This window comes from Carica papaya, chromosome 5 (genome assembly GCF_054855325.1).
Source record: "Carica papaya isolate Zhongbai chromosome 5, ASM5485532v1, whole genome shotgun sequence".
NCBI lineage: Eukaryota > Viridiplantae > Streptophyta > Magnoliopsida > Brassicales > Caricaceae > Carica > Carica papaya.
This window is the reverse complement of record NC_142313.1, coordinates 40470126-40497882: the sequence shown is the minus strand read 5'-3', so window position 1 is coordinate 40497882 and position 27757 is coordinate 40470126. Positions and strand designations below refer to the sequence as shown.

The 27757-nt window shown below is 35.0% G+C and overlaps 1 protein-coding gene across 1 annotated transcript; it reads right to left on the bottom strand.

Annotated features, from left to right (window-relative positions):
• GOS11 (golgi snare 11) lies at positions 1–26548 on the bottom strand. The gene is made up of 5 exons (XM_088220972.1): positions 26262–26548; positions 13191–13430; positions 5203–5373; positions 3693–3806; positions 1–320 (listed from the first exon to the last, which is right to left on the bottom strand). The coding sequence occupies exons 1-5, from the start codon at positions 26298–26300 to the stop codon at positions 207–209; spliced, it is 678 nt and encodes a 225-aa protein (XP_088077098.1). The 5' UTR covers positions 26301–26548; the 3' UTR covers positions 1–206.
• Between the last annotated feature and the right edge of the window lie 1209 nt (positions 26549–27757).

Genomic DNA, 27757 nt, shown 5'->3' with positions numbered 1-27757 from the left:
TACAAAAACAATGATATGTCATTTATCATGAATGATATAGGATCTTTGTGCACATATATTTGTAAATTAACGATCACTAGATATATTCTGTATCACATTGTACAATGTAGAACCCTTGCAGATAGCCTAAACCCACCCGACAACCCTGAGGTAAGGATGAAGGCGATTAAGACACAAGCACCCAAAAGTAATACAAAATAACATCCTTACTTGCTCAACCAGTAGATAAAAATGAGAAACGTGCACACTGATGCAACAAGGGAAAGTATGATTGTGTCCATGGACTTTTTCCTCTTTATTGCTGAAAGAATATGATTTACCTGCACCACATCAAGATAGCATTCTGATCGATATAACACAAACCAGACCAAGCAGAAAGAATAAACATGTTCTTGAAATGATCATCTTGCTCAATAATTTAGCATTTCGATCAGTCTGCGGATCTATTCATTCTTAGAGATTCATGAATGGCAACAGCATTTCTTCTAGCATCTTCTTAAAAAGTGCATAGGACATGAAAAGATTGAAAGGTAAACTGAGCAACTGAAGAGATGACACGTATATGTGCAACAGAGACCAGTGCAGTACGCCAAAAGCCATCGGACATAAAAGTTATTTATATATTGAAGAAAGCTGTAAATTTTATTTTATGGTTCTTTTCTATATTATTACATAACTTATAGGGTTGGATACTAAATCAGTATTCTCCAAAAATGAAATAAAAAATATACATCTAAAAGGTTTAGAAAAGTTTCCTCTATTTAGGATTCTAATATCAAATGCAGATCCTCTTTTTTCTCCTAAATTTTATCCTAATATTTCTGCATATTTCTTCTCCTAGATTTTCTCATATTTCTACACTCTCCCTCAAGTTAGGCACAGATATTGATCATGCCAAACTTGGAGCTCAAGTCCTCAAACTTTCTTTTCTTGGAAAGGCCTTATTCAGTATGTCCGTTGTTTGTTGGTTGGACGAAATGTGTACCAAATTGATTATCCCTTGTTTTACCATCTCCTTTATGAAATATTGATCTATCTCAACATATTTAATTTGATTATGGTGAGCCAGATTTTTTGCAATACTGATTGCAGATAGATTGTCACACAACATGTTTATGGGAGTAGAATTCTCAATCTGTAACTCTTTTAGTACACATGAGAGTCACATTCCTTCACATGTTCTTAGTGCCATAGCTCTGAATTCCGCCCCAGTGCTAATTCAAGCCACAACTGGTTGTTTCTTACTATGACATGTTACTAAATATCCCCAAACATATGGGCAATATCTAAAAGTTGACCTCCTACCTGTGATAAATCTTGCTTAGTCACTTTCGAGAACTTAAGAGCGAGGGGACAGATTATTGTTAATAGATGCTCCCTTCGCATGTCTGCTGAGGAATCTTGTAATCACCTGCTGCTATGGTGTCCTGTTGCTCACAGCTTATGGAGCATTATTTATCAGCTTTTGGGGATTAGTTGGGTGATTTCTGGGAATGTGAGGGGGGAAATATGGGCTTAGGATGGGCTGATCAACAAATGTAATGTCGACAATTTGATTTCTTTGTCTGTTTTTTAGGTTGTTTGAAAAGAAAGAAATACTAGGATCTTTGATGGGAAAAAGTTAGGGTTGTATAAATTAAGAGATAGGTGGATTAACTATTTTGGGTCTAATTTGCTTGGTCATGATATTCTAAGGGATGAAGATTTTGGAGATATCATTGACATACTAACTACTTTGTAAATTATTTACGGGACCGTACCCCCTCTTTTTTGGTACCTTGTTAATATACACGTTACTTTTTATTTCAAAAAAATAAATAAATAAATAAATCTTGCTTAGTCAGCATCAGTGAATATCTCTACACTCTTCTTGTGTCTTTTCTAAAAGATAATCCTTTCTATGATGTCATTTTTAAGTGTCGTAGAATTCGATTCACAACCTATAAATGTTCTTCAGTTCGGTTATTCATAAATTAACTTACAATACTTACAACAATATTCGGCCTAGTGTGTGAGAGAGAGATCAGCTTTCTAACTATCTCCAATACTGCCCCTTGTTTACTATAGGACTTTTCCCTTGTACTTTGAACCTGATATTTGGTTCCACTAGGGTGTTTGCTGGTTTACACTTACTCATCTTGTCTCCTTCAGTACGTCAATCACATACTTTACTTGTGCTACAATAATTCCTTTCCTAAATCCGTGCTACTTCCATCCCAAGGAGGTACTTCAAATTCCTGAGATCTTTGGTCTTGAAGTTTTGTATTTCTTAAGTTTTGTACTTGAATTTTGAACAAAATATCATCCACATAGACGATAAGTAAGACAATTTTGCCCGTTTGGGAGTGCTTCACAACAATGTGTAATTTCTTTGACACTGTATAGATCCGCACAATTGCACTGCTATATTGAATTGGCCGAACCACGCTCTAAGAGATTACTTCAATATATAAAAATGTTTTCTTCAACTTACAGACCATATTCATATTATCCTGTGTCTCAAACCTAGAGGGTTATCCGTGTAGACTTCCACTGCAAGTTCCCCATTTAAGAAAACATTATTCACGTCCAGTTCGTAAAGTGGGTAATCAAGATTTGTTGCTAACGATAACAGTATCTAGATTGTGTTCAACTTCACAACATGGAAAATGTTTCATGGTAGTCAATACCATATTATTGTGTGAACTCTATCGCAACTAGCCGAGTTTTTAACCTGTCAATTCTGTCATCGGCTTTATACTTCACAATGCAGACCCACTTACAACCTACTGTCTGTTTTCCTTCTGGTAATGTTGTGAGTTCCCATGTTTCATTTTTCTTTAGGGCCTTCATTTCTTCCAACACAGTTATCTTCCAACCTGGAATACTCGAGGCTTTGTGAATTGTGTTGGGAACATCAGGATTATCCAGACTTGTAACAAATGCCTAAACTTGAGCTGAATTGTCTTGTGTCAAATTTGCCATGGTGTTGCAAGTGACTATAAACAAATGCAGTGCACCCAAAGATTTTTAGTGGGATTGATGAAATGGTTCTGTCATGTGGATAGGGTGTAAGCAATTTTAGTATTCAAGAAGACATTCTATTGATGAAGTTAGCAACAGTGAGTATGGCTTCCCCACAGTCTTCGGGTTTCCAAGTTTGGTATTTTGGGTTGTTTATGGCTGGCGGATCATGCCTCCTGTAAGATAGTAATCATTTCCCTTTCCCGCACACGAACTCGTGACAGACTGCAACCGAGATAGGTAGTTTGGTCATTTAACTTGTGCAGTGATGGACATCATCAGATTATCCATCCCTTTAGTTTCCATCAAACTGTCGATTGCACAACTTCTGTCTTTGAGGCTTGAAGATGGACAGTCATGCAGTACTTCGGCATTCTAGGTATTCTAGGTTAGATGGAAGAGAGAACCATGCTTTGATATCAAGAACAAAGCTGCAATTTCCTTCGATACTATTACATTACTTAAGGGTTGGATACCAAATCAGTATCCCCAAGAATAGAAAAGAAAATTTACTTCTAAAAGACTTAGGAATTTTTTCTCTAATTGGAATTTTAGTATCAAATTTAGATCCAATTTTTCTCCTAGTTTTCTCCTAATATTTTTGCATATTTCTTCTATTAGATTTTCTCCAAATATTTCTACATATATGTATACTTTTTAAATTATAAAAAAAAAACAAGTATTCTTACCGTGGGCAGGCGGCTGCTAACATTGCTAAGCTTTGAATTGATGCCCCCAAATGTTGAACGTTGAAGCATAAGTGCCCCAAGTGTTGACTGAGCTTGTGATATCACAGTATCCATCTGTAACACCACTCATAATAAGAGAAATTTCAGCATAAAGCACTAAGGATTTCTTCTTTTATTTGTTTTTTTTTTTGTTAGTAAAAAGCACCAAGCAAAATAGAGGAATTTAATACTTGCCATCAGTTAGAAAAAGTTGCGGATGTTTCCCAGACATGTCATAACAAGTAATAATTCTCACTTCCAACATAAATGAAAAACCTAATACCTATGTTACAATTGAAAAGAAAATCCCTGAGATTCAAAAAACACACACAGAAACTACATAAAAAGCCAAGTCCATATATTTTATCTTGACATGAACAGGACTATCCTCTTGGAGGATGGCAAAGATGTGAACGAGCACTTTTCAGTTACCTCTTGATGTTTATATAAACAGAATTTTTTCCTTGAGAGAGAGAAATGTTAACGAGCACTTTTCACGACCACATAAAAAGCTATGTCCATATATTCTATCTTGACAAGAACAGGACTATCCTCTTGGAGGACGACAAAGATGTGAACGAGCACTTCTCAGTTACCTCTTGATGTTTATATAAACAGTCTTTTCCTTGAGAGAGAGAAATGTTAACATTTTTTAAAATAAAATAGTATGGTGTGATTCATTACATACACGAATAGGGTGGAAACCCATGTACAAAGATATTCACATGTTGATCAAAACAATTACAAGGTTCCCAAAGTGCTCAAGCGAATAGAGAGGATGACCCATAGAGTCTGGAGTCATCCATCTTTTACCCTTCAAAATCATCTTCCACACCCCTAAAAGCTCTCTTGTTTATCTCTTTCCACACCACCAAAAAGGTCGCAAGAGCAATGAGACTAACATGTTTTTGCACTCTACTAATGCTCTTCCATACCCAAATTTATTCCTCACTGAACCACCCATCACCCAATTGATATCCAAGAGTCCATAAGCAAAGCTCCACAATTTATACACAAAAGGACACCATAGAAGAATATGATTACACAGCTCCACCTTCTTTTTACATAAAAAACACTCATTCACCAGAATAAAAATGCATTCTACCTACAAATGAAGCATCTTTCTCCTACCACAAGCATGTGCCAACCAGGCTGGTCGCAAATGGATGGGGCCTAGAAAAGCTTTGCATAGTGCAGAGATATTTTGGATGGCAACCTGAATAAGTGATTTCTCTGATCATCCGAAATGTGCTCAAGATTTTATAGTGGATTGACACACTGAACTCTTGTTCATTGGAGAACATTGAGTTACTTTGACACAACAATCATATTTAGAAATGTCATGTAAAAAGTTTAAATACTTCAGACTCCACTCAACTTGAGATTCAAATACTAACTAGCATTAGAGTTGTATATAAATATACAGATAGAAAGAATTTTGGTCCAAAATGAAAAAACAGAACAGATGTACCTGCCCTGTATTTCGGCTAATGGCTGCATGCTCTTTGAGAAGTAATTGTTGCTCCGTGGATCCAACACCATCTTCCAAGTCTATCCTTGACCGATCAAACTCCCTAAAATCCTCAAGAAGCGAAGCATGCTCCTGTTTAGCTCTAAGACTGGAACGGAGACGATAGAACTCCTGCATTTAAACCATGGCTAACATTACATCATTACCATTCAGAGTATCTGCAGTGGTTCTTAGCAAAAGAATGTAAAATTGATGGAAAAAGGTCAGAAGTTAGGGTGTATAGACAACCAGTTCAATATCCTAACAATTTTCTCAAGAAAAATAAGAAATGCATTCACAAAAAACCATGGAGATACCACCCAAGTAGGAAAGGGATTCACAAGGAAGAAAAAGACAAAATATCAATAAGGTCTCCTGAATCAACTCCACCAACGAGAAGATAATCTCAAACAAAATATAGTTCTGGAACCAACAACCTCTAACCTATCAAAAGGACTGGAATTGTCTTAAAAGTTTCTTTTGTCCTTTACTTCAAGTATTCTAAAGCTTTAAAGCAAGCCTCTACTATCTCAGAGGAAAATTTTACGATTAAGCTAAATGCTACTTCAACATGGTAATTAACTAATGAACAATAGAGTGCTCAAACTAATGCTGCTTTAAGAGGAACAATTCACAACCATATTTATCGATTTCAGTCCAGTTCCCTAAGAGGCGTTAATAACAGTTAAATACATCGCATGCGTCAATTTTATGACTGTTAAATTATTAAAATAAAAGCAAGATAATAAATACTTTACTTGAAAAAAAAAAAGCTAAGGTTTTAGTTCATATGGTGAAAAAAAGCAACAATGAGGGTGCAAGAAGAATGAAGGGGTGCACAGAAAATTATTGTTTAAATAATTAATTAGAAAATAATATTCTAGTTTTTGAAAGGATTAGATTGTTACTTTCAAAAATAATAAACTCAGTTCAAATTATATCAAAGATTAAATACCTCTATGTAACTTAACCTTTTAATAAACAACTTGTGCTCATCCCAAAATATTATATCTGCTACATGTGGAAGTTCATGGAAGGGGATCATTGATCAACACATGGCAGGGGAATTTTATTGGTTTAATCAATTGGTCCAGCACGTTGTTTTTGCAAGAACTTTTGTTTCATTTGTACTGTTCTGCCTCCTTTTTCTCCAACTTTCCCCAACAGCACCTGCATTTTCCTTGTTTAATGAGGTAGGTCTTCATTTCTACCATATCTTTCTCTAAGCTCACCCACTTAATCCTCTACCTCACTTCATATCTCATCTCCCCCTCTTATTGATTGCTTCAGTTAAGGGTTGCCTTACAACCATAAAAGAAAACAAGTAGGAAGCTCCCTTTATTTTTTCTCTTTTTACAAGAGCTGTGAAGAGATACAGGATGACAGAGAGAGATGAACCATGAGCTGAGAAAAGTGATAAAGTAGATGGCGGATGCCAGCAATACTATGTTGAGAGAGAGTGAAAGAGAAACCTGAAGAATGGAGATAAGAAAATGTAGTCCGATTGCCAAAGGGTGAAAAGGCAACGGAGACTAGCAAGAAAACACTGACCTAGAGGGAAAGGTAAGGCTTACATGAAAAAAACCTCAAATCAAAGAGTAATTTGAGTTATCTGATTTGATATCTTTCACACTTAAAGCAGTAACATCAGCATTACTGTGTTCTTCCAAGAACCATCTCATTATAAATAATCGAGCATCCACTCCAGGGTGCAGAAGTTATGCAGTACCACAACTCTGCCAATTACTTTCCCTTAAGGCATCCTCATAAAGCCATAGTTTGACTAGATAAGATATGTCATCACATGCATACTTCAGTAGTATTTTTCAATTAACTCTTAACTTTTAGTAAAGTTATATTGACTAATTTCTTATTTTGATAATCAGAATTATAGAGTCTGCAGGTTTTAATTTATGTTAAGGGTTTCCTTAACAATGTGGTGTTATTTTTGGTTTTGTCTGTTATGTTGTATGTCTCTGTTTTGTGGAGTTTGACTGTGGAGCAAGCTATGAAATTTGAGTTTATCTGATAATGGATTCTTTTTGTTAAAATTGTATCTGTTTGAATGTTAGATGAACTGTATCTGATTGGTAACTTTTCCAATTAGAAGAAATTGCATTTTGACATTAGGTGACTTATCTGATTATTGATCTTTTTACTTACATGATTGATAGATATCTAACAGGAAATTTCTGGACAGTTTCTTTCCTTATCTTTTGTTTGTTCTTTCACTTTTGAAGGACATCCAGTCCTCCTTTGATATGTTTAATTTCTTTTGTAATATATTTATTTTTCTATCAAAAAAATCTTAATAGAAAAGATTATGTCTGGCACCAAGTTTGATCTCTTTATTCTACTTCGACTTTGTGGCAAGAAGCAATTTTTGTAATCTAGCAAAGATTGGTATGGCTAGATACCTTCTGAATTTGCTCAGTTTGGCTAGAAGAAATGATTTTTGATTGAAAGATTATTTCTTTACTTGGCTTATCAAGGTCCCGCCACCTATTGTAGATTTTGTGGTTGATTTGATACTAGGTTATTGTGTGAGAAATAATCTATCCTAGGTAAGAGCATTTTTATGTTGAGTTTGTTTAAACAAGTCAAACCATGTGGCCTCGATAGTTCTTTTTTCTTTTTTGTATAGAACATGTGCCATGCATAGTATTGAACAGTTCTTAGGGGGGCAGTTTTTATCCATAAGATGACAATGTCAGAAGCCTTTAACATAGCTATCTGATCTTGAGAAAGAAGGAGAGGAAGAAGAGAGAAATAGAAGAGAAACAGAGAGGGAAATCTGAGAAATAATTTTATTCTTTTTCTTGATTGATTATAATATAAAAATTGAACTTTTTATAGGTTATAAACAATTAAAACAGCCATTATCATGGCTGGAATCAATGCAGTGGTGGCTGCTGTGAAATAAATTCAAAACATTAACTCTAATTTTAATCTTAATTGATACTTGTAAAAACCTAATTTATCCTTTTTATTATTTCTCTTTTTTTTTTACTCTTAATGCCCTGTCTTTTAGCATCAACCTTATCCCCAAAGTTAAAATATAATTTATTATTATTATTATTATAGATACATATATATTTTTTTAAAATAAGTTTTTTTTTTTCTTTTTCATATATATAAAGTTATATATATATTGATTATTATATATGTATACATATATATTTTTGCTGAAGCATTTTTCTACTACTTCCACCCGGTGAAAATTTGATTTTCACGGATTGGCCCCTCCACACGACCGATGCAGCCGCTGCCAGGCAATATAATCTTGCTGCTGAAGTAACACCTTCTTCCACCTCTTTTTCTTCCGCTTCTCCTTCTTTCGCTTCTCCTTTTCCGGATCAAAACCCATTTGGAGAACGAGAGAACTGCAGGTTTCCATCTTGACCTCGCACGGATTAAAGCAAAACCCGAGTAGAGCTTCTGGGAGGTAGCTCTTTCTAACTGGTTGGCTGCGGCCAACGAGGGAGAGACCTCTAGGGTATTCATTCCCAGCCGCTATTGCTTGAGATAAAAAGAGAAGGGGAACAGGTGAACCAGTTCCGTTCAAAATGTTGGCTGGACCAATTCGAATCGGATAAATTAGCGAAACTGGTTCGGTCTGTATTGTTTGGCCCAGTTCAATAACTGAACCGGTTTCAAGATTTATTTTTTTATCTAAACCCCAATTTTTTTCTTCTTCTTCATCACGCAGAAGAGGGGTCGGCTGTCCCTCAGGTGCGGCCCCTTGAGCCGTCCTCGCATCTCCGGGAATGCCTCCGCCAAGCGTGCCAAGCTTTCTTCGGTCCAGTTAGCAGATCTGCCACAGATAAGATCCAAGATCATGCTGAATTGCCGCCGCGATTCTTTCTTGAAAGCGGTGAGTTTCAGGTCGATCTCCTTCACAGTGATTGCTTCCGGATTCTCCGGTTCTGATACCACATTGTCAAAAGCCTTTAATATGACTGTTTGATCTTGAGAAAGAAAGAGAGGGAGAAGAGAGAAATAGAAAAGAAACATAGAGAAAAATCTGAGAAATAATTTTATTCTTTTATTTGATTGATTATCATATAAAGATTGAGTCTTTTATAGGTTATAAACAATTAAAGCAGCCACTATCATGACCGGAATCAATGCAACGGTGGCTGCTATGAAGTAAATTTAAAACATTAACTTTAACCCTAACCCTAATTGATACTTGTAAAAAACTAATTTATCCTTTTTATTATTTCTCTCTTTTTTTATTCTTAATGTCCTGATAGCTAGTTAATCTGTAATTAACAGATCTATGTACTTTGGTTCTATGATATGCATGCAGAAAATTTGTCTTAGAGTTTCTTAAGTACTCAAGGAGATCTTCCAATTCTCTTTTAACGAGGCCTAGTATTCATCTCCATTCATAGGTTTAAAAGGAAGAAGAGCCCGAAAAACTTTGCTTTAACTTTAACTGACTTCAAACTCCAAGGATCCATAACCAGATAAAGGGGATTGGAAGATACCAACATCACACCTAACAACTAGTTCTGAAGCATCACATGACAAGACATGATTGCATAATAATCAGTTAATGAAAATAAAGTCAGAATAATTTACCAACCAATGGCTTAATCTCAAAAATTGAAATTACAAAAAACTTAAATATAAAATCCTAATCTAACTATATCAGGCAACTCACAACTTGCAAAAATTTAAACTATAAATAATATCATAAAGCTAGCAGAGTCCTAATACCCATATACTATAATATATTGGTGACAAGATAAAAATAGAATTCATAATCTATTTACAAAATCTAGTTCATATCTATTCTGCATCACCAAAATATCACACAATTACAAAGATATTTCTTATCACCAAAAACGTTACGTTTTAAAATCTTCTCATTCTACACCATTCTCCCCCACTTTGTGAAAACTTGGCTTTGTTTTTGAATGAAGAAGCATAAAGACAGCAAGGTTGGGACATTCCATTCAAGAACATCCAAAAATCATGATTTAGTGACTAACAATATCCATTGGGAAGATTAGTTCGTCAGAAGCATAGATCCGTTCCATTAGATTATGAAAGCAAACAAGACAAAGCAAAATCACCAAAAAGAAATCGCTCAACTTGATTACTGATAAAGGAGCAACTTCAGAAGATGTCAATGTTTCTTCTACAGTGATGGTGATTTGGTAGAAACATCAAGCTTCCTCATTTTCCAGAGCAGTAACAGCCAAAAATTTTAGCTCATCATTCACATTTTGCATGTTCTATAATCAATTTTTTAACTTTTTGAGTATAGACTTAACTCGTATATATATTTAGTTTATACCAATTATTTTAGATCCAAGACAATTTGAGAAAATTTTTAACACAAACAGCTTCTCCAAGATATTGATACTAATACAAGCTTGATTAGTTACGCTATGTTAATGTCAATGCTTTCTATTATTCCATGTGCACCAAAACTTGATGTAAAAACATCCTCTGTAATCAGATAGGTAACATGATAAAACCAAGAGTTGTGTTAGAAGCCTTTGACATGGCTGTCTGATCTTGAAAAAGAAAGAGAGAGAGAGAGAGAGAGAAGAGAAATAGAAGAGGAACAAACAAAGAAATATGAGAAATAATTTTATTCTTTTTATTGATTGATTATAACATAAAAATTGAACATTTTATAGACTATAAACAATTAAAGCAACCACTATCATATCCGGAATTAATGCAGCAGTGGGCTGTTGTGAGGTAAATTCAAAACATTAACTTTACCCCTAACCTTAATTAATACTTGTAAAAGACTAATTTACTCATTTTATTACTTCTCTTTATTTTTTTACACTTAATGTCCTGACAATACTTTCTCCTTCAACATCAACCTTGTCCCCAACGTTAAAATACAGCTTATTATTATTATTATTATTATTATTATATATAGATATAAAGCATGTTTTTTTTTCTTTTTCATATATATATATATATATTTTAAAGCAGTTATATATATATGTCTTAATTAATATATATGTATATATCTTTTTTTTCTGAAACATTTTCTACTACTTCTACCTCATAAAATCAAATTTTTTTATTATTATATATAGATATATATATATATTTTTTAAAGCAGCTTTCTACTATTTCCACCCCGTGAAAATCAAATTTTCACGAATTTTCAACACCGCTATGGGGCGTTGTAATCACGCTGCTGCAGTAACGCCTTCTTCTTCCACCTCTTCTTCTTCTGCTTCTCCTTCTTCCGCTTCTCTTTTTCCATATCAGAACCCATCTGGAGAACGAGAGGCCTGCAGGTTCCATCTTCACCTTGTGCGGATTAAAGTAGAACCCGAGCAAAGCTTCTGGGAGGTAGCTCTTTCCAACTGGTTAGTCAAGGTGAACAAGGGAAAGACCTCTAGGGTGTTCATTCCCAGCCGCCATTGCTTGAGAAAGAAAGAGAAGGGGAGTAGGTGAACCGGTTCAGTTCAAAATGTTGGTTGGACCGGTTCGAATCGGATAAGTTAGCGAACCTGCTTTGGTCTGTGTTATTTAATCCGGTTCAATAACTGAATCGATTTCAGGGTTTATTTTTGTATCTGAATCCCAAATCTTTTCTTCTTCTTCATCACGCGGAGAGGGCTCGGCTGACCGTTAGGTGCGGCTCTTTGAGTCATCGGCCTCGCATCTTCCAGGAATGCCTTTGCCAGGCGTGTCAAGCTTTCTTCAATCCAATCGGCGGATCTGCCACAGAGCAGATCCAGGATCATGCTGAACTGCCGCACGATTCTTCCATGAACATGGTGAGTTTCAAGTCGATCTCCGTCACGGTGATCGCTTCTAGATTCTTCGGCTCCAATACCACTTTGTTAAAAGCCTTTGACATAATTGTCTGATCTTGAAAAAGAAAGAGAGAGAGAAGAGAGAAATAGAAAAGAAACAGATAAGGAAATCTGAGAAATAATTTATTTTTTTCCTTGATTGATTATAACATAAAACTCGAGTTTTTTATAGGGCATAAGCAATTAAAGCAACCACGATCATAACCGGGAATCAATGCAGCAGTGACTGCTGTGAAGTAAATTCAAAATATTAACTCTAACCCTAACCCTAATTGATATTTGTAAAAATACTAATTTACCATTTTTATTATTTCTCTTTTTTTTTACCGTTAATGTACTGACAAGTTGATTGGTCTCTATGTCAAAGCTCATAATGATATGTCACTCAAAAAAAAGGCTCAAATAGACATGAAGACGGCTTGTCTTAGCTCAACTCAAATGACAAAATGGCCTAGCTCACTCAGCCTCATTCCACAGATTCTGACTGATGTAATATTCATGCAACTTCCTGATCACCAAAATGCAACAATCTCCAGTTTACAGATTGTATAAATATTCAACGCTGGAAAAAGGGAAGTCTCAAGGAGCTGCAGCAGTGGAACTTCAATTCAGTGATTAACCTCGGACGAAAGAGTGATTGACAGCAGGTCTGCATGCCAGCATGGTGGAGGCAGCTTAATGGTGAGAAGGGTTGGTGTATGAAGGACCAGCCATGGCTATCTTCTCTAATTTTTTGGTTTTTTATTCTTTATTTGTTTTTTTTTTAAGAGCTTTTCTGGGCAATGCAAGAATCAATTATTATTTTTTCCAATAGTAATACAACTTACATCAAAATACTGAAATAATAAAAAAAAATCACAAGTTTCTTAATCTTACTCAAATCTGGAATCTACTATGGTTCAACTACTATTTCCTGATAGCCTAAATGATATAGGAATATCAAGATAACAAAATAACTAAAAAATATTATCTCTCACAAAGTCTTCCGTTTCAAGATCTTCTTGCCCTATATCACTTATCTTTGTCCAAAGTAATAACTTCTAGGCTGGGTTGACATTGAAAATAGAAAACAAAGTTGGTCCAAACACCGATGGTCCAAATCCATTTACACCTGATAAAATTAAGTTAGAAATGCCAAAGTACCTGGGTTATATCCTGAAGAATCTCCTGATGTCGATTCAATGTATGAGATACCATTTCTGATCCTCCTGATAATACCCAAGCTTGCATCTGTGAATTTACTTGTTGCAGGTGTTTCAGTAATCGATCTATTCCAGATTCAAGATCATTCTCCGCAGCATCAGCTTTGCTAGAAACTTTTGTGGAGACCATTTTCCGATATGAATTCATCTGCTCATCTAACTGAGCTTCTAGTTTTCTTGCCTGCAATCATGGATAAAGCATATTTACCAATTTAAAATTTTTCAATGTGCTCCTTGGCAATATGAAAACAAGATAATTTAGAAGATCAAAACGGGAAACCAATTAGGAACAAAAACACCCTTCAGGAAATGCAACTATTTGGCAGTAAAATAATGTGATAAGTAGTCCTTTAGCAATAAACATGATGCTAAATGGATTAGACTTATAATTTCCAAATAGATCACAAATTTTATTTAATTTCTAATTTATAATTTGTTGAAATAGCACAAGCCAATATCAGGTATTTTACTTGCAATTGAAATTCTTTTAAGTATTAATTTTCTATTAAGGTTCTTTAAGTAGCTAGATCAGGATTTTAAATTAAAGCAATATAAATATTTCTGTAACCTCACTCTTGAGATTAGTCCAAATATTCAATAAGTGTATTTTGAGAATTACCAATATAGAGGTCATGTAATGCTTAAGAATAGCTTTCTTAGGTGTGATATCTAAAATATCCAGGGTGTGACATCTAAAATTTCCAGGGTGTGATATCTAAACTTACCAGAAAATTTCTAATTAGACAAATTATTCCCTACTTGTCTTACATCAATTGATATTAGAGCAAAAACTTTCTACACTCAAACACTCAAAACCCTCATCCAAACAGATTATAAACCTTCTGATAATCACTGAAAATGTCACTGTAAAAAGACAACCACTATCCCAATTTCTCAACCTAATGCTAAAACATTTTCTGCTAAGAATCACTTTTGACATTAGTTTTGTTATTCAGAAAAAGCATTTTAAGAATCTATCTTTCAGGTTATACGATGAAATCAAATTTAAATGTGAAGCTTAAGACTTCTCTTAGGTATGATATCTAAACAATGATAGGTATTATATCTAGGCTTATCCCAAAGCTAAATATATGAGTAGAACAATTCCTAATTTATCTTACATAAATTGGTAAAAAGCCAAAACTTCCTACATTCATACACCCCAAACCCTACATCCAAACAGATTATAAACCATTTGAGAAAAAAAGTAACTATAGGAAGACAATCCTTAATCCAGTTTCTCCATGTACCACCAAAACCTTTTCTATTAAGAACCTTATCCAGAAAATTCCAATTTACTCTATTGTAAGCTTTCTACCAATTTATACACCATATCTTTCCTCTTTTTCCACCTTATATCCTCTGGCAATGCACACCAAAATCTGCAAGATTCTGGACAACATTAAATCCAAATTTCCTCAATACTTCCAAAATCAAAACCATAACAGCAAGTATGTAGCTTTTCCTAGATTAGTAGCAGTTGAGATTAGATTTCATCTATAAAGGAGCCTATAAATATCTGAAAAATCAGTCAATTCCAAATTTTTTTTTTTTTTGAAATAAATCAATCGATTGCAAATTGCTTCATCATTAATAATATTTTTAAAGATTTTTTTCCATTCTTCCTAAAAGGTTACTAGGTGTTGAAAGGTAAGCAGCTAACTCATCTACAGGACCATTCCATGTCAAGTGATATCAGAGCAAAATTAATCTAACATGGTTGCTCATAGAGGAGAGCAGAACTATCCTAATGACGGTGAACAATTGATGAAGACCTTGGGACAGCAATTCAGAAGAAACAGGGTGCATTGCACAAACAGCAACAAGTTGTGAAGCTTGGCTTTGAGGAGATCTGCGGAAAGTTGGCTAGATTAAATTTTGGATTCAAATAAGAATTGTGAAGAAGGCAGGTACAACCACATTGGAAATTCTTGTTGATTGTACATCCTACGAGCTATAGATAATAGATTCCCTGGATCAGTGCAGTGATGCAACTATGAGTTTTTGCCCACTAAGTTGCCAAGAAAGTAGTCCTATCCTATATCTCATCCAAGAAAGTAGTTCAGTCATGGAGAATTTGCCGGTTCTTCACTAGCTAGATACACCATACTCGGGAAAAACCGCCTCTTGCCAAAAAGGCTTAGCTTCTTTCTGTCAAGAAACCCCTTAAGGTTATTACAGAAAGAAGGGTAAGAAGGGAAATATGCACACCAAATGGAAAAAGGGAGAAAACACAGAATCAGCTGGAATCGGGGTTGACCTACCCTAAACTGGTTCAGCATGTTCCGCACCCGACACCTCTGCATTCAATGATTCTTCCCGCAGCCAACGCTTATGCAAATCCGCACTCCATCCCGTGGCCAAAGCCGCGCTCATCATCTCCACGCAAGTCCGCCATGAAGATCGTTTTATTTATTGTGTAACGGCCTATAAAAGGTCATCCTATTTTCAGTTGTAACCATGACAAGAAATCAATAAAAATCCTTTGTTTTCGTCCTTCTTTATCGTTCTTCATCTCTTCTATTTTCTTCTTCTTCTTCTCCATTATTTCTTCACATATCAGAGCAATGTCCAAGGCTTCTGACACTTTCTTCACCCCTACTTCATAGATATTTGTGCAAATAAAGCTTTCCACTGTGGGAGGCAACAACCTTTAAAGCCCAAACAATCTCACTAATCTCATCCACATCCTCCAAGCTAAGTTGCAATGTAGAAAAAGGTGAGAGTGGGCTCACCTCTTGCAAAACACATTACGGAGATTTTTTTATATATATATAAAAGTGTAATTAAAAACCGGCACCAAGAGGGAGTCAATCCATATAGAAAAAATTTACAATAAGATCTCTAAATTCTTCATTGAGTAAAGAGAATGACCTAAAATAAAAAAACTAAGGATCTGAAACCATCTATTCCTAACCATGTCAAAATCAATATCTTCATACACCTCCCAAAAGCTCTTTATTTCTCTCATTCTAAACCATCCAAAAGATGGTAAGCAGAATGACGTTCACATGTTTCCTGCACCCGCTAATACCCTTCCAAGTCCAAATTTCATCTCTAATGGAGCCCAGTATCACCCAATTGATTCCCAAAAACCAGTAAACCATTGTCTAAAAATTGTAAACCATCGAACAATATAGAAGAACATGATTATAAGTCCCCATAGTGCTTTTACAGAGATAACAACTATTCACCGTAATCTTGCCCCTTCTCATCAATTTGTCGATACTCAGAATGTAATCGCTGTTAGCCTCTCACAAAAAGAAAGAGACTCTAGGAGGGGTTTAACCTTACAAATTTGTCTAATCGAACTAGTACCAGCGTCTTCAAGCTTAGTCAAGTGCTTGTAAAAGGATTTCACCGAAAAAGACCCAATAGCATTAAAACACCACACAAGTTTGTCACTGTTTCTATCTAAAGACATGAGAGAGAGATGTCAGGACCAATCTTGACATGTACTTCAGCATGGCCAAATCAGGTAAAATATTGAATATTAAATAATTCTTGGGTAATTTTAAAAATATTAAGCACATAGGGAGGGAATCTGGAATTAAGGAAAGATTAAGGGTGAAAACAGAATTTATAGAAAGTTGTAGAGAGAGAAAGGGAAGAAATCAGAAAACAGGAAGTTGGGGAGAGAGAAAAAGAGAATCTGAGAGCAAGAGAGAGAGCCGGTTAGAGAAAGGAGAACGACTAAAGAGAGAAAGAGAACAGCCAAGAGAGGGGTGGTCGAGAAAGAGAGAGCGGAAATAACAGAGAGTTTAAAGAGAGATTGAGATGATTTGAGATTAATCTTTGCAAATAGAGTTTGATGATTAGAGTTTACAAAATAGGGGGTTTATATACACAAAAGAATGCATGAATAATCTTTCCAATTGTCGAACAACACCTTCAAGACTGGAATGCTTGTGGAAAAGCCGGTGAACAGAAGGGATGAACCTGCCGGGTTCGTGAATGAAGAGGGAAGAAGAAGACATAGGTTTGGTGGTGCAGCGGTTCATTGAAAAGGAGAAAATCGATTTGGTTTAGTGTCGGTCTAGGGTTAAGGTTTCAAATACCCTGCACACATTCCCATTTTTCTTCTCCTGTTCCCTGATTTCTGCTTCTCTGCACTCGGTTTCACCAAGTTTCTCATGCGTCTGTTTTGTCTGCTTGATTTCTTTGTTGAGATGATATGGGATCCTAACAATTCATTCCCCTTGGACATCAACCTTGTCCCCAAGGTTTAGATTTAGCTTCCAATATTTGGTGTTTCAAACAAGAATATTATTACTATTTATTATATTTATATATAGATATTATTATAGTTATTATATATACATTTTACTGTCCTATCTAAGAACTCCCCTGCATTATCCTGTTACTTGTCATCTAGAGGTTGATCCTCTACACTTTCTTCTTCTTCCTCACATGTCTGCATTATCATGGCTATGTTTTCTCTACACCGATGCCCTAGATTGTATTTTTTCCTGCATCTTTAGCAAAAACTCAGCAATTTTATATGATTTGTACCCCTCAAGGGTGCTGCTTTTTGAAAATTTCCAATTTTGGAGAAATTTTCAGGGATGGAAATACTTTCTTTGGAAAAATTTGTAGAGTGTTTTAACTTATTGCGACGAATGATGGCCTCTACTGCTTGTTCTTGCCATACAGCTAGCTTGAATGCATGGTTAAGCGTGAGTGGTTTATACATCCTTACTACTGGTCAAAAGTTCTTTTAAGCCACTAATAAAACTGGAGATAACATATCTCTCAGTAAGGCTAGGATTTTCAATTAAGAGAAGAGACTGCATTTTCTCAAATTTTTCTTGATAATTGAGGATGATTTCTTTTTTTTTTTTTTTAAAGTATAAATGTGTATTAACAGGATACTAATTGGGGTACCACCATTTACAAAAGATTTACAGGTTTGTTAGGGTATCAATACCATCCTCAAAATTCTCATTCTTAATAATATCATGCCCTGACACAATAGACCTAAAATAATTAAACCATCTCTCTCTCAATCTACTTTTATCATTCTCTACACCCTCAAATGCTCTCAAATTTCTTTCTTTCTAAATAACCCAAAAAATTGTCGATGGAATTAGTTTTGCAATAACTTTTTTCAAACCAACACCATTCCAAACCCAAACCTCATCCACAATCGAACTCGAGATTACCCAGCTGAGGCCTTAAAGCCCATAGACCATGCACCAAAGCTCATATACAGCAGGACACCAAAGTAGAAGATGACACCAGGTTTCCTCCGCCTCCTTGCACATGAAACAACCATTAACCAAAATCAACCCCCTGGACTTCAATTTATCTAAAGTCATAATGCACTCTCTGCATGCCTCCCGCGTAGAGGACGATTTCTTGAATCAACTCATTAAGTTTTTTAACAATGCCTACCCAGCCAACCCACCAAATCTTTTACATAATTCTTTCATAAACAAATCTCATTCAAACATTCTGGGTTATGGAACGAGATGTCAACCTTATCTACCAAGTACAGTGAAGTTGTTCCACTCTCTATTCTTCAGAAATACGAGATACTTGGAAGTATTCAATATATCATATAATCAATTTTTGGGATTAGTGCCCTCAAAAATGGGTATATCAATTTTTGGGGCCAGGTTGCCCATAAGACGACTTCTTGAAGTCACTCAACTACTAGTTCCTAATTCACTGGTATTGGGATTTGGCACTAATCCCTTATCGATATGTAAAGCACAGGCAAATTGACTTATTTTGACGAGCAATTCTGCTAGCCGCGCGCTCCCTTGAAACAATTCCATGCGCCGCTCCATATTTTGATGGACCTCAGTCATGAATGCAGTGAGCCACTAATCAATTACACACATTTTTTCTAGGATTTGTGTTTTTTGAGGTTCATTTATCACAGTTTTACCCTTATTCTTCACCATTGTTACTAAGCTCGCAATGGTCTCCTCCAGCTCAACTTGCTCTAATACCGAGTTGTCAGGACCCAATCTTGACACGTACTTTAGCGGAGCCAAATCAGGTAAAATATTGAATTGTAAATAATTATGGGGCAATTTTGAGAATATTCAGAATATGGGCGAGAAATCTGGAATTAAGGAAAGATTAAGGGTAGTCGATAGCAAGAGAGAGAGAGCAGAAACGACATAGAGTTTAAAGAGATTGAGATGATTTGAGCTTAATCTTTGCAAATATATTTTGATGATTAGAGTTTACAAAATGGAGGATTTATATACACAAAAGGGTGCATGAATAATCTTTCACATCGTCAAACTACACCCTAGAAGCCGGAACGCTTGCGGAAAAGCCAATGAACATAGGGGATGCACCTACCGGTTTTGTGAATGAAGAGAGTACGTTCGGTGGTGCGGCGGTTCATTCAAAAGGAGATAATCAATCTAATTCAGTGCCTAGAATTAGGATTTTGAATACCTTTCATGCGTTCCCATTTTCCTTCTCTTGTTCCCTAATTTCGGCTTCTCTGCACTCGGTTTCACTGAGTTTCTCAAATGTCTGCTTTGTCTGCTTGATTCCCTTGTCGAGACGGTTTGGGATCCTAACAATAGGGTGCTTAGAAGATTCTCATGCTCTTTTTTTTTTGAAAGAAAACTATATAAAATTGCTATAGGCACCAAAGGGGGTGCCACCCATTAAATTCCCAATTATTGAGGTGCCTACCATATCAACCTGTCATTCCTTCCCCCCGCACCAAAGGGGGTGCCACCCATTAAATTCCCAATTATTGAGGTGCCTACCATATCAACCTGTCATTCCTTCCCCCCCCCCCCACCCATTAAATTCCCAATTATTGAGGTGCCTACCGTATCAACCTGTCATTCCTTCCCCCCCCCCCCATATGCAAATGCCACTTCTTCCCGTCGCATCCGTCTTCAGGACGATCTAGTCACAAGTTTTCACTTCTCAGTGAGCGAAAGATTTTTCCCCGGGTGTACGTTGAAAGCTTCTATAGTAGAACTCATTCGAGAGGGCTTGGTGGTCTTAAGAATGGTTCGGGTATTCTTGTTCACATCAATTGTGAAGAGTCAGTAAGCATGTTCTCCAGATCCAGACTTTTAGAAAAAATAGATGCTATTGTTAATAATGATCAAATCTGACTCCAGATGATCTCGTCTTATTGCAATCTACCAATTATGGATATTAATGGAAATGACATATCGGAAATGACCGGTATTCCCCCTGTTCCTTTCATATCTGATATTCTATTCAATATCTTTATGGATGACATCGAACGGAGTTACTAGCCGGCTAAGAAAAGGCCAGGCGCAAGGAACTACTGCTCCAAAAGCAACTCTAACTTATGGCCTACCTGAGAAGAGAACTAGCCTGCCCCAGCTCTTGATCTTTGCCTTGGCTTGGAAAAGACTGCAGACTTGGGAGATACTAGAGCTTTTGGTACTCACACTCTGGTATGGCCAACTGGTCGGGCTTCTAAATGAATCACTTATAAAAATATCTTTCCATTGTGCGATGGCAAATAGTTGAAGATAATGAACTCGAAGGGTTACTCCATCCAGTGACAGATCCTGCCAAAATCTGACTCTGTCACCGTTACCAACTTTCCATCTAATACACATTTGGAATTTGTCTCAACCCATGCATATTTTCTTCCACATGCCTTTCACGTGTGATCTTAATAAAGCTCTAGTATACCAACTTCCCTCCTCTTTACCAGACTTCGCATCTATCACCTTTCTCCGTAGTACACCTTCTTTCATAAACCTCCATAGTCATTTGTCCTTTAAGGCCAAGTTCATCTCCACTAGAGATCTTAACCTCAAATCTACTTGGAAAACTGACTTTTTAATCTCATCCAGGCTAACAGATGGGATCTTCTTCTTTCCTTCGAGTGATGCAAAGGAATCTACATTGAATAACTTTTAATCTCGTAATGATATTCACCCGGATAGTCAAAAGGGATATATAATAAATGGGTAAGTTACCCAATGTGCTTTGATGAACGTAAGTCTCCCCCTTTTAGAGAGAAGAACTCTTTTCCATCCTGTTAACCTCTTCTCAAACTTGTCCACCACAAGATCTCAAGTCCCCACCGCTTTAAAATTGGCCCCCAATGAAAGCCCCAAAAATTTAATTAGCAATCTAACTATTTTACAGCCCATTACCCTTGCCAAACTATCAGCATCACTCTCATCCCCCAGTCTAGCAATCTCTGATTTGGAAAGATTGATGTTGAGCCCCAATACCACTTGGAAACCCATCAAGACACACCTTAGGTGTAGCATAACTCTTTTGTATGACTCACAGAATAGCAAAGTATTATCAGCAAAAAATAAATGGATCACCTCCTCGACATGATCCCCCACACCCATTCTAAGGCACGGTGAAGGCGACAAAGTTAGAGCATCTCACTGTATTAAGCTTCCGATGACTGGTTGTCCACGAAAACACCATTATCTTTGAAGGTACTAACAATGACTTACATGTATACATCCCAATGGTTCAAGGGTCCAGGATCTGTTGTCTGGCTAGGGTGAACGTTGAACGGACTCTAAGGTGGCTAACAAGGATGACATTTCAAAAGACTCCCTCTTAGATAGGTTGTTACATTTAATTTGGAACTTCCAAGCTACAATGATTAAACATGAAAACTTGAGCTTTGTATTTGGCAAAAAATCACATACTTTAGGAAATCTTTGACGAATAATGATTGACCCCTACCCAAGTATCTTCCCCAAAACATGATTCTAAATCCATCTCCCACATGGAAATGGGTGAGCGGGCATAAATAGAGTGGACTTGAGGGATGGGCTTTTGAGACTTTGATAAGATGTAGATCTCCCTGATGATGCATCCAAACTCTCCCATTCACTTTCATAGATATTGTTTATCACCTTATGCCACAAAGAGTTTGGTTCATACAGAAAGAGTCAAAATCATTTTGCCAATAATAGTACATTTTTTGGTTTCAAATTCCCAATACCCAAATCCTCTGAGCTCTTGGATTGATAACAAATTTTCCAACTCACTAGGTGATCCCAACTCTCCTGCTCCCACTCCCACCTATAGAAATCTCTTCATGTATCCTTCTAATCTCTCAACTATCCCAATAGGAATCTGAAAAAGGATAAAAAAATGAAGTGATTTGCTAGTAAGACGAGCCTAGATGAGGGTGACCCTTCTCCCAATGAAAGAAGACCCTTTGTCCAGCCGTCCAATCACCTAGCTATCTTGTTTTGCACCGCCTCCCAAAAAGTTTGTCTCTTGACTTACCATCCAATGAAGCACCTAAATAAGTAATATGGCCATGATAACCTAGTGCATCACATTGACTCAGTAATCTAATCAATCACTTCATCCCCAATGTTAATCCCGTTGATGCCACTCTCAACCAAATTTATTTATATGAAATATTTTCAAATCACTAGATAAGAGCGAGTGCATTTGTAATGGACCTGTCATCATACTCCAAAAAAGAATCGTATCATCAGCAAACTGTAAATGCAAGATCTCAACATTTTCTTTATAGATTTTTGAAGAAAAAATAATAATTTTATTTCTCGCTCTTTAGCTTGTTATACCTGAGATATTTATAAAATTCTTAAGTTACTAATAAGAAAATTACTATTCTACTAAAATTCTAATTACATGAGATTACTATTCTAATAGTAATCAGTTAATCATTTTAACTAATTAAATAAGAAACTTAATAAAATAATTAAATAATAAAATATAGTAGTCAACACCCCCCTAAAATTGGTACAGAGATATCACACATGCCCAACTTGCTGATCAAGTTCTCGAAAGTCATCATATAGTCTACCAGATGCGTACGCACGCAGAAGAGTTGGAAAAAACCTCAAGTTGGAACAGACCTTCTAATCAATACCAAAAGATGTCAAAAACGTGTTGCAAATTGGAACCAGATCTATCAAACAACAACTCGGTTTGGCTCGGTTCAAAACCGGCTCGACTCAGCCCAAAACCAGCTCGGTTCAGCCCAAAACGGCTAGGCTCGCTTCAAAATGGCTCGAACTCAACTCAAAAACAGATCAAGCTCAGCTCTTAAATGGCTCAAATTCAGCTAAAAAATGGCTCGAATTCAATTCAAAAATAGCTCGGACTCGCCCAAAAACAACTTGAACTCGATTCAAAAATGGCTTGGGTTCAGCTCAAAAAGGCTCCATACAGATTTGGTTATTTTCCGCCGCGCACAGAGCCAAAAAATGGTTTTTCTCTCCCGTAGCGGCCTGCTTTCTTTCGCGCACGAATCTAGGTCAAGTCGAGCTCCTTCGGCTACTATTTTCTCGCACATCGGTCGGCCTGGCTCAGATATGAGTAGATCCGCCCTTGCACAGCTTCCTTCGCCGCAATCTACTTCACTTCACGCAGAGATGCACGGACTGCTGTCTAAATCGGGGCCGCCTCACTGATCACTTCGCCGACAACGTCCCTTTTTCTGGTGTCGCGCCGAATCTGGTAGCCAGATAAGCAACTGTGCCCTCTTCTGCAAACCGCCGCTCCTCATTGCGATATGAGCTGATTTTTGCTCTCTCTCTTAGATTTGGCTTTCTAGAGTGATGATAAAATCAAATCTAGATAAATTGGTACCAACCCAACCTATTGCTCTAATTTAATGTTTGAAGAAAATCAATTAGAACCCTTAAATTAAAACCCTAAAATACATTTATTTAGCTCTAATATATATAAATTTTGAAAAAAAATATATAAATTTTATTTCTTATCCTTTAAATTATTACAATTAAAGTATTTATAAAATTCTTAACCTATTAATAAGGAAATTATTATTCTACTAGAATTCTAACTATATGAGATTACTATTCTAGTGGAACTCCAATTACATCTCTTAACTAATTAACTAATAAACTTAATAAAATAATTAAATAATAAAATATGTTAGTCAACACTCCTTTTCCATTTTGATGCCCTTCGATACCTTTTCCAATTACCCTTTCCAATTATCTGTAACCAGGGTGAATAACAAAGCTGAAAGGGAATCTTCTTGTCTTAATCTTCTTGATCTAGGAATCTCCAATTTTGTCTATCATATGCTTTCTCAAAGTCTAATTTGAGAGTTAGCTCATCTCCTTTCATTTATCAAGTGTACTCCACAACCTCATTTGCAACTAACGAGACGTTTAGGATTTGTCTATCTCCCAAGAAAGCACTCCGATTTAGTGACACTGTGTCATCCAAGACCTCACTAAGTTGTATCAATAGGACTTTGGTAATGATCTTATATGCACTTGTCACTAAGCTAACCAGGCGATAGTTGGATACCTCCGAAAATGTATCCTTTTTAGGCACTAAGAAAATGAAAGCGGATTTCATACCCTTACATCTAGTCCCATTTAGGTAGAACTCCTCAAACACTTAAAATATATCTCTTTTAATGATGTGCCAACACTCCTTAAAAAAACTCTATTGTGAATCCATCAGGTTTAGGACTCTTATTGGTTGATTATTGGTATGGAGTTATTCTATACTGCTAAGGCAAAAGAGCAGCTCCAATAACATCAAATACTTCATTCAAATGTAGCAATAGAAAAAGGTATATCCGTTGATTATTGGTCGTGATAGTTTTAAAAATATGGTCTCAAAATCTCTTGTTAACCACCTATAATTGTCAATGGAGTGACATCCTGAACCACACAAGCTAGATTGCATCAAGATCGATCTTGTCATTACGGTGACTCCAATTTGCCTCAATCCTACTTCTATAGGAAAGTTCATCATGGATGTCATCGTTTACAAAGAAGTTGACACAAATTCCTGTCATATTTTACCTGAAAGAGCTTGAGAGATCTTTACGGTATAGTGTTGATGCAATCCACAAAAGTGTCAAGAATTATTACATCTTTAATTGGGTGACATACGAAAATTGTAATATTTCCTAACTAAAGCAAGTAAACTATACCCAAAACTTCTAAAGTGGAGAGGCAAATGATTCGTTTATCAATGACCATGAAGAAGAAATTGCCATAAGCGCAAATAGGGTCAATAAAGCATTTCTTCTTGTAGTGAAGAAGTTCGCCCCTTTTTGGAGGAATCCACAAAAGGAAGAACAAATAAGCTGCCAAATCGTTTGCCACCCATGCTTGACATCCAACATCATATTGATTTTAATTCCTTGACAAAGCTAACCAAATTTGCCTCACTAGTAGGAGAACTCAAAAGTACAATCAGATATGAAGGACAAGATTGAAGAGCTTATCCAAAAAAGGGTTGCATTAGGACAAGGATAATCACTTTGCGCCCCCTACTTTGTTAGCAAGAAGAACTATGGAAGTTGACTAATGTGTTGATAGTCGAGTTATGAACCTTGGTACCATGAGGTACATATTTCCAATTCCTTGTTTGGAAAAAATCCCGAACTACCTCGAGGGTCCACTAAACTTGATTTGCAAAGAAGTTATCACCAAATTCGCATCTAGTAATGAATAAAAGACAACCTTCAAACTAAGAAGGGTTTATACGGGTGGTTGGTAATGGCCATAACCTGTCCAACAGGCCTAGCACCTTCGTGCAATTTATGAATCAAGTTCCAAAAATAAACTAAATTGTTTAATCAAGTGAAGTTCTATATTTGCAAGCTAGTGTATCCCTCAAAAACCCAATACATTCCCCCCATTGTTAAATCAAGTGAAGTTTATAAAATTCACATTTATTCATAAGATTTAATAAAACAAAACTATGATTCATAAAATTTAATAAAACAAAACTATGTTTCTCGATTGGTGAGGAATCTAGAATAGAAAATTCTATTAATCCCTAGCTTGTCTCCAGCATCACAAATTTCCACATAATAACTTCCACTTTATGAAATTCAAAATACAATCGAATCAAACAACTAAAAACACGAAAGGCATCTATATCAATTTTCACCGCCTAAATTCCAAGTTATTTCTAAGCTTTATCATCAAACGTCTTTGAAAACAAAGCTTTATCATCAACCAAACCGCATCTACGCGAAATTCAATTCAGGAGAAAAAAATTAAGAAACAAAAATGCACAGAATGAACCAAATTACCTGTTTGCGTAAAGCGTCCCATGAGCTAGGCACCTCCATGATTTACCGCAGATCTATGTATCTCAAAATTCCTTCCCCCTTACTATTTATCAGAAACGATCAGACAAGATTCAAAAGCCCTCTTCTTCTCACAAATATTTACTTTACAATTTCTTTGAGGGAGAAAAACACGTATTTTCTTTATAGTAATTACTATATTTACTTACGAGAAGGAAATGATTAACCGTCTAGTTTATAAGATGGAAGGGTCGTCTGGAGAAGGAGACAGATCTCCTGCTCTCAAAATCAAGTTGGGTGGGTGATGGCGTGATAGGTAATTGAGGGGATGGAATTTTATAATCTTCTGCAACCTTGCTTATTATATTTAGTACATTCTTGGATCGACAGTTGTCCTATCAATGGAAAAGTTCTCTCATTTTTTACTTTGAACTATGAAAGTTTTGGATTAATAATTTGGATAAATTTTATTAATAGTTAATTAATATATAATAATTAAATAATAATAATACATAATTAAATTAATAAAAAAAATTTATATTTAAATGATGATATATTTTTATTTAAATAATCGAATAGTATAATTATATTTTTAATTAAATTATTAAATTATTTATATTTATTATATGTAATAGTAAATAATATAAAAAAAAATATGTAATAAAAAAAAATTATTTATTAATATAATTATATTTATATTTAAATAAATAATTATTATATATAATTAAATTAAAATTTTATATTTAATAAAATAAATAATTATTATTTATATATTAAAAATAAATTATTATAATTTGATATTATTATATTAAATCTAAAATTATTTTAACAAATAAAAAATTAAAATATATTTAAAATAATCACATATTATAACTTAATTTATTAATTAATATTATTTAAAAAATTAATCATCAATAAAATTTTATGTGTATAATAATAAATTTTTTATTAATTTCAAATTTTTAAATTTATTTTTTAAAAAATATATATAGTATATATATACATATATAGATATCTTGTATTTATATACAATAATAAAAAAATATGTAATTATATTTATATTTAAATAAATTATTATTATATAATCAAATTAAATTTTTATATTTAATAGAATAAATAATTATTATTTATATTTTCACATTAATTTAATTTTTAAAATAAAATTATTTATATATTAAAGAAAATATTTATAATTATATATTATTATATTAAAATAAAAATTACTTCAACAAATAAAAAATTAAAATATATTTAAAATAATCATATAACATGAGTTAATTTAATAATTAATATTATATAAAAAATTAATCATCAATAAAATTTCATGTGTGCAATCATATTTTTTTTTATTAGTTTCAAATTTCTAAATTTATTTTTTAACAAAAATGTACGGTACATATAAATATGTAGATATTTCATATTCATATTCAATAATAGAAAAATATTTATATTCTTTTACTAAATTACTTGATAATTAAACAAATATCACAATAAACTAA

Excerpts from the sequence above, each read along its gene's own strand:
- GOS11 (XM_088220972.1), bottom strand. The coding sequence starts at position 26,300 with ATGGAGGTGCCTAGCTCATGGGACGCTTTACGCAAACAG. Across the intron at positions 13,431-26,261 it reads GGGACGCTTTACGCAAACAG|GCAAGAAAACTAGAAGCTCA; the intron begins GTAATTTGGTTC and ends CCATGATTGCAG. Across the intron at positions 321-3,692 it reads TTAGCAGCCGCCTGCCCACG|GTAAATCATATTCTTTCAGC; the intron begins GTAAGAATACTT and ends GATGTGGTGCAG.